The 13,045-nt window shown below is 38.7% G+C and overlaps 1 protein-coding gene across 8 annotated transcripts in view; it reads right to left on the reverse strand.

Annotated features, from left to right (window-relative positions):
* The window catches only part of TASP1 (taspase 1), a 282,614-nt gene that overhangs the window by 153,522 nt on the left and 116,047 nt on the right, over positions 1-13,045 (reverse strand). For 7 of the 8 annotated variants that reach the window (XM_054542027.2, XM_054542026.2, XM_063720674.1 and 4 more), the window contains 2 exons: positions 9,179-9,298; positions 3,585-3,663 (listed from right to left, as the gene is read on the reverse strand). In XM_054542027.2, the coding sequence (XP_054398002.2) occupies positions 3,585-3,663; positions 9,179-9,298 (199 nt within the window). The remainder of the gene's footprint in view (positions 1-3,584; positions 3,664-9,178; positions 9,299-13,045) is intronic. The other variant, XR_008517075.2, reaches the window with a different exon arrangement.

Consider the following 13,045-nt stretch of genomic DNA (forward strand, 5'->3'; position numbering starts at 1 on the left):
TATGTGCCGTGTTAGAACTACATGTGTTGAGTTAAACTGTTGTTTAAAATGTGTTCAGAAGGATTACGGTGTGATATAGAATTCAAATTTAAAAAAAACTGTACACATAGAAAGGTATGGAAATGGCAATGAGGCATGACTTTGCTATCAGTCAAACAAATACTTCTCACTGGTGGCACATCCCTAATTCTATATTTTCCTGTAAAGCAACCACCATGCATTAAGTGATGAGAAGGCAGTGTGTTATACTTTAATTGACAGTCTTTTGTTTCCTTAGTGGTATAAAAATAATGGTGTATCTGATAAAGGATGATGACTTAGATTCAATGAAATACAGTAAGTATTGAGCCCCTACTCTGGGACAAGAAATGCACTAAAAGCTTTGTGTATGTCAACTTACTTACCCCTTACAGTAATGGTAGATATTATTCCAGTTTTACAAATAACCCCTTGCCCAGGCTCCACAGCTAGTGGGTCTGGAAGAGTCTGGACAGGAACCCATGTGCCTGCTCTACTCTATCCCTAGCTAGGCAAATTCCTATGACACCAGAACATTAGTCAGAGTTTGAAAGGTCAGCTCCTGTTACTCCACCCCCTCTCCCCAAGCCCTTACTCATTTCTCCTCATCCAGTGATGAGAACAAGATGCTAGAGTTTATCCCTCAGGCTAATGACCAAATCACCCATCTGGCCTTGGGAGAGCCCTATCCTAACCATAACTAACTATCTTTTCTCCACCTTTCAATTATCACCTTCTAAGATATATAATCCTAAAATGCAGGCCAGGTCTCTGGATTTTCTGTAGCAGCCTAAGGCACAAGTCTTCTTTATTTTGGCCAAACAGTTGCAAAATTCAGTGCTCCACCTTTCTTCTGACTTGATCACCCAACTCTGCCATGTGTTTCCATTGTCAACTTCATAGCAACAGCCCCATGAGAAACAAGAGTGAGGCAAGCACACAAAGTCCAACAGACAAGAGGGACTGGAGATTTACTCTATCATCCCCAGGTTCTGTGGGCTGATGATGGTTAGTCTTTTAGCTTGCGAAGAGTATAACATGACAAGCTGAGTATCTAAGTTAAAAAGCTACACTGGATGTCATGAACTGGAAAGCTAAAGGTATCTTTAGTCATATGAAACCATCTTCAACTGACACAGGATAGGCATAGGAGGAAATATTCAAAAGGAATGGAGAAAAACCTCAATTTTATAATTTTAACTTTACCTACCCATTCCTTGCATTCTACTTAATAGAATCAAATCCATGGAGTATGTTCTTACTCCAACTTGCACATCACCAATTTTAAAATAAGGGTAGGGGACTGGTGGACAATCTCCTTGGACTTGGAAATCTCTTTTCCAAATTGACGCAATCAGGCAGGCTCTCAGGATTTCGGTTTAGAATAGAATCCAATTCTCCTAACATCTAGATATAAAAATAATGTCTAAACAACAACCTATCTCACTGAACAACATATTGACCACAAAGAAAACTCTTATAATACATGATTCCAACTGCAATTTCTTTGAGAAAATCAAATGAAACTATGAATTTGTCTTTGCTTTGTTCAAATACTACAATTTTCCATAGACACAGGGCCATACTAAATTATGTTCACAGCCTAATTTGTAAACATTATGCATCAAGGTTTTCATGTGCCACCAATATTAAATTAAAATTTAAAATTAACTCATATTATTACATTATGCTCATTTCTTCAAAAACGACTAAAAACAATTTTTTGACAATTATAGTAGTATGGATTCGATTCAACATTAATTCATCTTTAGACTTCTCCTGATAGGCCAATGGCTCAAAACCATGTTTTTCCACTGATGCAAGAAACGGAGCTAGGTCAGGAGGCTGCTAAGATAGGCAGGCATGGGAAGATGAGTCTGAAAGAACAGAGTCAGGAAAGAAGAAACAGAAACCACAAATATGAGAGTGGTGCCAAGATTTCAAGTCTGAGCAAAGAATAGGAGAATAAGAGCAATGAAAGAGATAGAGGACACAGGAGAAAGGTGGCACAGGGTGGGGATGAAGAATGAAATGTTCTGTTGAACCCGATGAGTCTGATATGTATACATAGCACCCATAGGAACATGTCCACCAGGAAGTCAGAAAGGACTCACATGCACCTCAAAAGTCCAAAGTAGATACAGACATGGAAGCCAATCCCGAGAGAGAACAGCTGAAATCATGAGAACAGCAGAAATAACAAGAAATCAGCAGGAGAAAGCACAGAATTCACCAAAGGCCCAACCCTGGGGCTGTGGGCAATGGGAGGACAGAGGAATAAGAATCTGTGAAGAAGGCCAAGATGGAACAGGTCAGAGAGGCAGACAAACCAAGAGGGTTCCAGGATCTATGCTACATGCAAAAGGAAAAGTTACTTGCATCAGAGATCGCAGAAAGAGCAGGCAGAAAGCAGGACAAGAGGGCTATTGGACTGGGTGCTTTGTTAGTGTGGTGGGGCAGAAACCAATGTGATAAGAAATTGGAGGGAGAAAGGTAGGAAAGGAAGCCATATTTGTCCACTCTCCCGATAAAGCCTGAGGCTGTTGGAGAGAAAGGGATAGGACTGTAACTTGAAGGATAACATGAAAAAGGAATGAATCAATATTATTTTGTCAACCAGAGGTATCACCACATAACGAGAAAAGGCTTCACGTATATCTGGCACAGGCATGATTAAAGTATGGAAATAGATAACAACCATTCTGCCTATTAAAACTCTCCATGTCCACCATTCCTCATCTCCTGCACACACGCACGCACGCACACACACATATGTGCACACACACACACACTTTGTACTAAACGATAATGCCTTTACAATATACATACAAAAAGAAGACCTGTATTACATTAAAAGTGTCGTTCAAGGACGGAATGTCATAAACTATATATTTGGAAATGTACCTTATAAGTTTTATGTCAACATTTTACTCAAGAGATTATCTGTTAATTTTTGAAATGACCTGCTACTTTTATGTCTTTTGTTATCTAAACTTGGCAGCATCATGGGTCATTAGAAAAAATATAGATCTATAAAAATATAATTAACCACAGTTAACTCCAGAGTTGTACTGAAAATGTTAGTGGGTCGGGTGCAGTGGCTTACGCCTGTAATCCCAGCACTTTCGGAGGCCGAGGAGGGCAGATCACTTGAGGCCAAGAGTTCAAGACCAGCCTGGCCAACATGGCAAAACCCTGTCTCTACTAAAAATACAAAAAATCAGCCGGGCGTGGTGGTGCACACCTGTAATCCCAGCTACTCGGAAGGCTGAAGCATGAGAATCACTTGAACCCAGGAGGCAGAAGTTGCAGTGAGCCAAGATCGCACCACTGCTCCAGCATGGGGACAGAGTGAGTCTTTGACTCAAAAAAAAAAAGGAAATGTTAGCAAAGTATTTACACTGAAACTAAACAACCCTTAAAACCTCGCAAATACTGAAGATCTTTCCCACATCCACACACTGTCCATAGCACATGCTCTATGTTTACCCACAAATATTGCTTTTAATCATTAAATGATTGACAAGGTTGAAGTTATGAGAAATGGTTATGAAAGCAGCAAATACCTGAGGTACTCACAGCTGTGGAGTAGGGGTTATGAGCTCCAGTATTTTCAGCCCAGCAGCCACATCCATAAAGAGCAGCCTGGGGAAAAAAGAAAATAGATATAATATTTCAAAAATATCATATGTAATTATTAGTTTTCAACAGAAATCATACCCATCTAATAAAGCCTGGTTTAATAATGATATAAAACAACTAGGTGATAATACCAGATGTTGTATAAGACCTACCCACACGATGCTTTTAATACTATCAAAACTATGTTTTCAGATATTCCATTAATCTTAAAACTTTCAGAAAACAGCAACAGCAAGTTTCTTAGTGTCATCAGCAGTAATTTTTTCCTTCCCCGGAAAACTTCTCCCTTTTGTAATTTGTCAGCTAGTTGTTCTTCTGGCCCCTTAAAACCAATGTGGTTAGCTTAAAATAGTAGTTTTCAAACTAGTTGTGTGTCAGATTACTTGGGGAGCTTACTGATAAGAAACCTAATTCCGGAAATTCTGACTTAGTGTCTGGGGCAGACCTGGGAATCAGTACTGTTAACCAGGGCCATGGGGTACTGGGATGCAGCTGGTCCTCCTGCCATGCTCCAGGAAACCCTGCTTCAAGAGGGCCTTTTCCATGTCTGTGTTGACGTGGCACAAGAGGAAGTGCAAATAGTTCTGTACCAAAGGGCCCAATATACGCTCACCACTGTGCTAGATTCAGCCAGATGAAAAGAAAGGAGGCAAAAAGGCCTATTCAAGCTCATCAGTTTGTTAGGTGGTGGAGCAGATTTACACATCTGAAACCATCAGGAACACAATAAGCTACTATGGTTTTATAACAGATTATGACAATCATTCCTATTTTGTTTTTAATAACGCTACTTCTCTTCAATATCCACAATGACTTTTCTGACTTTGGGAGGGAAATCACAACTAATAACTTTTCCACTCCATAGTAAGAAGTAGAGATTAAAGTTTTTAAAAAACCTAGCTAGCTAGCTATCATAGAAAAATACAAGGAGGCATGCTCAAGAGTTCATTACTAAATGGTTGATAAGAATGAGAAATTTGAAACAACCTAAATGTCAATCAGTGAGGAAATGGCTAAACCTTGGCATGGCATTATGTAGAATTCATTGCAAAGGTTAAAAATAAAAGAATTAAGCTTTTTAAAAAGTCTTTAAGAACAAATACAGAAAGATCTCCCAAACATATTGTTGAATTGAAAAAAACAGCAAGCTACAATACATTCAGTATTCCCTGCCACTGATGGAGGAAAAAGATACTCCCATAAAGCAGTACTGATATTTTCTAAGAGTTCATTCTGAGGACTGGGGAATAAGCTAAGACTGAGGATGGGGACCAGACTTCAGCTTTCTATGATATTCTGTTATTTTTTACAAGGATCTTAGAAATCATTAGCTCCAATATTCTCCTCAGAGCAGGAATCTCCATGAAACAGCCCAGGCACTTCTGACACTGAGAACCTCACTGCCTCATGTGGGAACACATTCCGTTTACAGACACTTCCCATTGGTAGCAAATATCTGCTGTATCATAACCTCCAACCACTAGTCCTGGCTCTGCGCTCTGGAAGTACTGTAACCTCCCCTAGAAAGTCCTCCAATTTTTTAAAAACAGCTATTCTAGTTCTCTTTTCTAACCCAAAGAAGCCCAAATTTGTGAGCTATTCCCCCAAGACTCTGCGATGCACAAACCCACTACTCTCTCATAATTACCCTCCTAGAGAAATAAGTCAGTGTCCAAGATAACCAGAGATGGAAGTCTCCCATGTTCATGTGACCCATAGTTGCTATCTCCAGATATTACTGACAATATCCTCTTAAAATAGAAGCAAGAACTGAGCGGGATACTCTCAATATGGCAGACAGTGGGAAATCTGTTTACTGTTTCTGACAACACCATGCTTCTAAAATACATGCTGGCTCAGGGTCAGTGTGGCAACTGAAAGCCCTTCAGAAGTGATTTAGAATAAGATCTATAAATAAACTGGCAGACTTGTGGGATAACTATTCAACTGGTACTCCCTGAAGCAAGTGCTGGGTCAGCCAAAGTCTCAGAGAACACAAGAAATCAATGGAAGGACCCATTCGTCCTTCATTGAAAACTATCATCTTTTACATTCCCCACAATTAACATGACCAGGAGCCTGCACTCAAAAAATAGTAAATAAGGTCCCAAGGATACCTCTTAGAAAGCCAGGGGAGGTCATCTTTCTAGAAAAGAACATTTACACTTACCCTTTGTTCCTTCCCTTTAAGAAAATTCCCTTTATGGTACCCTTCCTTAGTTTCAAGACCTAAAATTGTCTTCCTTCTTAACCTTCTGAAATTCACTGGGCTGAGACAGTGATAGGTAAGATAAAAGAATTAGAGGTTGTCCATCTCTTATCCACTTCTTTGGATAAAATATGGCAACCTTAAGCAAGCCTTTAAAAACAAATTTTTAAAATCTTACTTCTTTTTGGTAGTAAAACTGTATTAAAATTTTATTAAAGCTATTATCATGCAGTAAAAGTAGGTCATATAAATGATATTATTATTAGTCTTCTCTGGGCGATAGTTTCCTCTTCTATACAATAAGGGTAATGAAAATACCTACCTCATATTGTTGTCACAGGATCATGTGAATTAACATACTTGCTGAACATAGCAAGTGCTTAATTAACAGTAGCTATAGCTGTTATTACTAGGAGCTATAATATGTAATTTAAATACATTTTGACATTGAATCTTCTACAGGTTTGTAAGGTAGCTGGTTATCCCCATTTTACAGAGGTGGAAAGTGGAGCTGAAAGATGTTAAGTAACTTGTTCAAAGTAAGGGGCATGGTAAATGGGGAGGTGGGATTAGAATAGAGGTTTACCTAGATCGGAAGTCCACACTTAAACAGTAAACTCAACCGCCTATTTGTGTGGAGGTGGGGTGAGGTTTAGGAGGACAAGTGAAATATAATAATTTCTTTCTCATGTCCAAACTGTAAATTCAAATTATTACAGTAAGCTAAAGAAGCAAATAAGTTATAATTCAAATTGTCATTTCTTATCTTTTTTTTTTTTCTTTTTTTTGAGACAGAATCTTGCTCTGTCTCCCAGGCTGGAGTGCAGTGGCATGTTTGGCTCACTGCAACCTCAGCCTCCCAGGTTCAAGCAATTCTCCTGCCTCAGCCTCCCCAAGTAGCTGGGATTACAAGTGTCAGCCATCATGCTCAAATAATTTTTGTTCTTTTGTTTTGTTTTGACACAGAGTCTCACTCTCACCCACACTGGAGTGCAGTAGCGAGATCTCAGCTCACTGCAACCTCTGCCTCCCAGGTTCAAGCGATTCTCTTGCCTCAGCCCCCCCCCAACTAGCTGGGATTACAGGCTTATACCACCACGCCCAGCTATTTTTTGTATTTTTAGTAGAGATGGGTGTCACCATGTTGGCCAGGCTGGTCTTGAACTCCTGATTTCAAGTGATCTACCTGCATTGGCCTCCCAAAGTGCTGGGAATTACAGGCGTGAGCCACTGCACCTGGCCTAATTTTTGTATTGTTAGTAGAGATGGCGTGAGCCAAAGTGCTGGGATTACAGAAAACAGTGAGAAAGTCACAGGGACTATAATGCATTGAAGGTGACTCTGCTGGCTTTTCTCTCACCTTCTCTACTTCTCTACGGAGTTTCACCATGTTGGCCCGGCTGGTCTTGAACTCCTGACCTCAACTGATCTGCTCACCTTGGCCTTCCAAAGTGCTGGGATTACAGGAGTGAGCCACTGCACCCGGCCTCAAATTAACATTCACCATCTGCACTGCTACCACATATCTACAGCAGGGTAATATGCTAAAATTTTTAAGTAGTTAATTGTGCATTTAAAATACATTAAAAGTATCTAGTTTCAGCACACTTTAAAAAATAATTAGCCTTTGATATAACTTGCTTTTGTATTTTGTTTCATTTGGGCTTGTCAAAAAGAACTGTTCTTTACCTCTCATCTGATACTTACATAATGTGTTTCAAGTTTATTACATCTCCTCTATCCAAGCATTATAATCCAATTAAGCAACTGCATTTTCGTATAAGCCCTTTTACTCCTTTCTTCCATACTCTTTCCTGATTTTCTAACTCTCAGAAGCTGTGTATTCACAAACTAGCCAAGTGAGGCAAACCAACACATAAATTTTACAGAAGTATTTCTTTTGCTCAGGACAGTTCTAAGTGCAGGGGCAGAATAACTTCAAGATTGTTAGACGTAATATCCTGCTAACATAGTCCAGAACTATCCTTAGTTCTGTTGTTGCTATTTTGCTAACCAAAACAAACAGAAAACAGTGAGAAAGTCATGGGGACCATAATGCATCAAAGGTGACTCTGCTGGCTTTTCTCTCACCTTCTCTACTAGCGTATCCAAATCTGATATGCCAAGCTTGATTTTCCTATTGCAAACTTGACAAATACACAGGACTTTATAATGTAGAAAAATACCATGACCAGACAAAGGCTTTTACAATGAGTTCAAAGCATTGTACATACGTTAAGTAATCATTCCCTATACAGCCCCTTGCACACTAGGCAGAGTAGCACAAAACTAGTTATTCTTCCCTTCCCCTTTTTCCTAGTCTAGGAATGTAAGCAGCTTAGAGCAGATCAAGCAATACCACTTTGGGGTGTGCAGTGATATTCTCCATGAATTGGATCTCTCTGCTTCAAGCAGTCACTAACCATCATGAAAAAAGTAACTGTGACACTGACTCTTCTGCAAATGTGACAAAGTACACAAAGCATAACAAGACACATTCCATCTATAAGATGCCACCCAAATACTAAGTTTAAATGAACCCTTGCAACTACTCCGTGAGAGTATCCAATTCATTTGTTCACTCAACAAATATTTATTAAGCCCACAAGTAATGTGCCAAAATTGATTTATCCTCAGAAAGCTTCCTAGATCAAATGGATTGTTAAATTTCATTCTCAGTTAAATTTCATTCTCAGTATAAAACTAAAGATGAGAGATGGGGGGAAGGGGCAAAGTGAAGAGGATGTGCAAGTGAACTGGGGACAAGCATATTTTACATAAATTAGACCATCTCCATTTCTAGATTTTTTAAGTGGTATCATGTGTCGGTGACCTGAAATACTGGTTATTTTCTAAAATGGCTGAAATGCTGGATCAGAGGAGGGATGTAAAGGGCCAAATGTCACAATACATGAAAGAGAGCAAATAAAAAATGTAACTCTAAAATCATTTCTCCAACTAAAAAGCAAGCAGTATAGTCAAGTAGAGTTTGTTCCTAAAGAGAGTGACATTTACAGAGAGAAAATGGAAACTGGCACACATTTATTAAATGCCAGTGCCCAGCCTGCTGAAAGCAGCAAAACTATGATCAACGATTGTAAAGATGAGAAACAAACCAATTACTACAAGATAGGTTTTCTTAAAAAGAATTTTAAAAAGGTATTTGGTTGATGATTTATACTACATGTTAAAAAACAATGATATTCATTTTTTCTAAAGAAAAAATGTTCCCACTGGTCAAAAAATTGTGAGCTAAAAATTCCATGCTTTACTCTGAAAGGCTAGTTTAAAAAACCCATAATTACTTACCTGCCCAACTCTCCCCGGATGTTTCAAGGCCAAGCCTCCACTGGAGACAGCAGCAGCAACATTCCCTTCGTGGTCCACAACCACAGCGCCTACCGTGTCCAAAGTGCCTGAGTCATTTTCCTGCAGAGCAAAAGTGGCACAAGTATTCACTAAGCATGGCATGGGACAATCTGATATGACCACATAGTACTTTTCCATACAATCATGACAGAAAAAATCTAAACTAATCCCTAAGTGGAACATTGAGCAATCTCCTAAAATTATCTATTATCAAGTTGCCATTTAAATCCTATTTAAGTCAAAACGTATTTTCCACCGAGAAATCCCAAACAAAAGGTATCCTGTTGCTTTTCTCTAATAATAAGGCTGCAGTGTCTTTTTAATAGAGGAAATGTCACAATTTAATATAAATTACAGTATACAGCAGTATCTCTTCATTCTCAAGAATTAAGTTCATGTTTGAGAATGTGTAGACGAAAACATCTGTGGCATAAATGAGCTAATAATAAATACTCTTGTTAGTATTTCTTTAAGTATTATATACAAACATCTAATAGAAATACATTCCACACAATAAATTAAGAAAATGACATTTACAATCTTAAAGTATACCACACTATCATTTTTCTCCTAGAGTTCCTTGTTTGTGAGAAACTTTATGGCAAGCTCCCTTCTCTCCTATAACAGTAACATGCTTGCCAATTGTATGGCAGAAAAGTGTATGTTCTTGGAAGGTATCTTTGTGTTTCTATGTTTTGTCCCAGGTCCCACATGTTTAAGGCACACAGTGATATTTAGTGACTATGAGCAGCTGTCTCCTACCTCCAAAGTTTCTGGGTCACCTGTGCAAGAGAGACAAACACTACACTACTGGATAGAAACGATGATTAAGGGAGGCAAGAAAAAAATTCATGGAAAAAGAAGTCTCATATATTAAAAAGGGGGGTTAAGGTAGGTTTTTAGGTTAATAGTAGTCATGGTAGTGTTCTTATGCTAGGGCATTGGTTTTCAAACCTTGCCCCACAACCCTAGATCCCACTCTTACCCCCACCACCAGTATGCATGTAAGAGCCAGGCCCAACGCAGGGTTCAACATGAACAGCTCCCCATCCTGTGTGATTTATTGCTCACATTACTGAGCAGGACTTGGTTGGTATTGAGAGATCCCTAAGAAGCAAAATGACACACTAAAGCAATCACCAGAAAAGTCAATGAGCTCCTGGGCCCATCTCAGAAGTTGGGCAACATTGAAGAGTTTCTAAATAGTTGAAACAGAATTCAAACAAGAGATTTTTCCCTAAAGCAAACTGGAAAACTCAGAAGTAGAGTGTGCCACAACAAAATTTTACATCAAGTCTGTTAGGAAAAGGTACTTACATCTAGAATTTATATTTCTTGCTCTAAATTCTAACTTCTCGTAAATATTCTGATACACTATGACAGTACTTAGTTTGATAGGAAATGTTGAACTGGCTGAAATGAATGCTATATTCCTAATCCCTCTTTTAACCACAGGTGGGGAAAGTCTAGCCAATGGATCCACATGGTCATATCTCAGAATGACATAGTTCTGCTCAAAGCATGTGCCCTTCAAGAATACTTCCTAGCCTGAACTCCCTAAGGAAAGGTTTGATCCACTCCATATCACACCGAATGCAACAGACACTCAGGACATACTTATTTTTTAATTAGGATGCAGGATGTCTGTATCCCTGGTGTTACAAAACATGCCCAATAGCGAGTAACATGCAATGCCATCCCAATGTCAGGGCCAGTTTTCTACCTCCGTTTCGCAAGATTTGACTTCATGCAAATCCAGATGCTGCCGCTATCTTAGGGAAGACTTAACAATAACCAGACTTGCTCATTCAGGTTGGACAAAGCAAAGTCTATCTTCTCTGGTAGGTAAGATTAAGAACAGCAGTACGGAAATGCATTAAAAACATTTTATTCCAGAAAAGATGGATAATCTTAAAGAGAAATATACTTTTAAGAGGAATATTTGTTTTATAATGCTAATAAATAATTTCTAAATCTTTATATCCTTTGCAATCTCGGGTAGAGAAGTGTTAGTTCACCAGATGCCAAGTTTGATGTCTCCTTTAAGAAGGCTTCTCAAATTTTAATGTGCACACACATCATCAGGAGAATTTGTTTAAATGCAGATTCTGATGGAGCAATCTGGGAACTATCCAAGACTGTACATCTAACAATATTCCACATTATGCTGATGGTCTAACAGCATCCCACCCCAGGGGATCATTATCCACCAAATACCTGCCCCATTAATTCTGAAGCAAACTATTTATAGGCACAAATCTGCTGAAGGAGAAACTTAAACTACCTAAGGCTAACATTATGCCAGTATAAAAGATTTAAGTTCTATCTTGTTCAACTGTCAACTGACAGCATATCACCACCATTATACTACATGGATTTGGTATGTATATTTTAAAATACTGATCTTACACTTTGAACAGCAAACAAATCTCATACAAATAAACAAACTGTAAAATAACTTTCCTCAACAATAACAACAGAAAAGTCAAGAAAGGGTATTCTTTTAAGATTATTTTTGGAAATACTGAGTTTTTATTGAGAGACATATGCCAGTACTTTTTGCCCTTATTCTTTGTTATAAAACTCTGGAAATTTTTACACACTTTTTTCCCTAGCCCAAGTAAGGCATAATGTAAAGTGACTGTCTTCATCAGTCCTACCAGATAAGGATGATTGCTTCTGGTAAATAATCAAATTGTGACTTTCTTTTTTTTTTCTTTTATTATTATTATTATTATTATCATTATTATACTTTAGGTTTTATGGTACATGTGCGCAATGTGCAGGTAAGTTACATATGTATACATGTGCCATGCTGGTGCGCTGCACCCACCAACTTGTCATCTAGCATTAGGTATATCTCCCAATGCTATCCCTCCCCCCTCCCCCCACCCCACAACAGTCCCCGAAGTGTGATGTTCCCCTTCCTGTGTCCATGTGTTCTCATTGTTCAATTCCCACCTATGAGTGAGAATATGCGGTGTTTGGTTTTTTGTTCTTGCGATAGTTTACTGAGAATGATGATTTCCAGTTTCATCCATGTCCCTACAAAGGACATGAACTCATCATTTTTTATGGCTGCATAGTATTCCATGGTGTATATGTGCCACATTTTCTTAATCCAGTCTATCATTGTTGGACATTTGGGTTGGTTCCAAGTCTTTGCTATTGTGAATAATGCGGCAATAAACATACGTGTGCATGTGTCTTTATAGCAGCATGATTTATAGTCCTTTGGGTATATACCCAGTAATGGGATGGCTGGGTCGAATGGAATTTCTAGTTCTAGATCCCTGAGGAATCACCACACTGACTTCCACAAGGGTTGAACTAGTTTACAGTCCCACCAACAGTGTAAAAGTGTTCCTATTTCTCCACATCCTCTCCAGCACCTGTTGTTTCCTGACTTTTTAATGATTGCCATTCTAACTGGTGTGAGATGGTATCTCATTGTGGTTTTGATTTGCATTTCTCTGATGGCCAGTGATGGTGAGCATTTTTTCATGTGTTTTTTGGCTGCATAAATGTCTTCTTTTGAGAAGTGTCTGTTCATGTCCTTTGCCCACTTTTTGATGGGGTTGTTTGTTTTTTTCTTGTAAATTTGTTGGAGTTCATTGTAGATTCTGGATATTAGCCCTTTGTCAGATGAGTAGGTTGCAAAAATTTTCTCCCATTTTGTAGGTTGCCTGTTCACTCTGATGGTAGTTTCCTTTGCTGTGCAGAAGCTCTTTAGTTTAATTAGATCCCATTTGTCAATTTTGGCTTTTGTTGCCATTGCTTTTGGTGTTTTAGACATGAAGTCCTTGC

The sequence above is a fragment of the Pongo abelii genome, chromosome 21 (assembly GCF_028885655.2).
Source record: "Pongo abelii isolate AG06213 chromosome 21, NHGRI_mPonAbe1-v2.0_pri, whole genome shotgun sequence".
NCBI lineage: Eukaryota > Metazoa > Chordata > Mammalia > Primates > Hominidae > Pongo > Pongo abelii.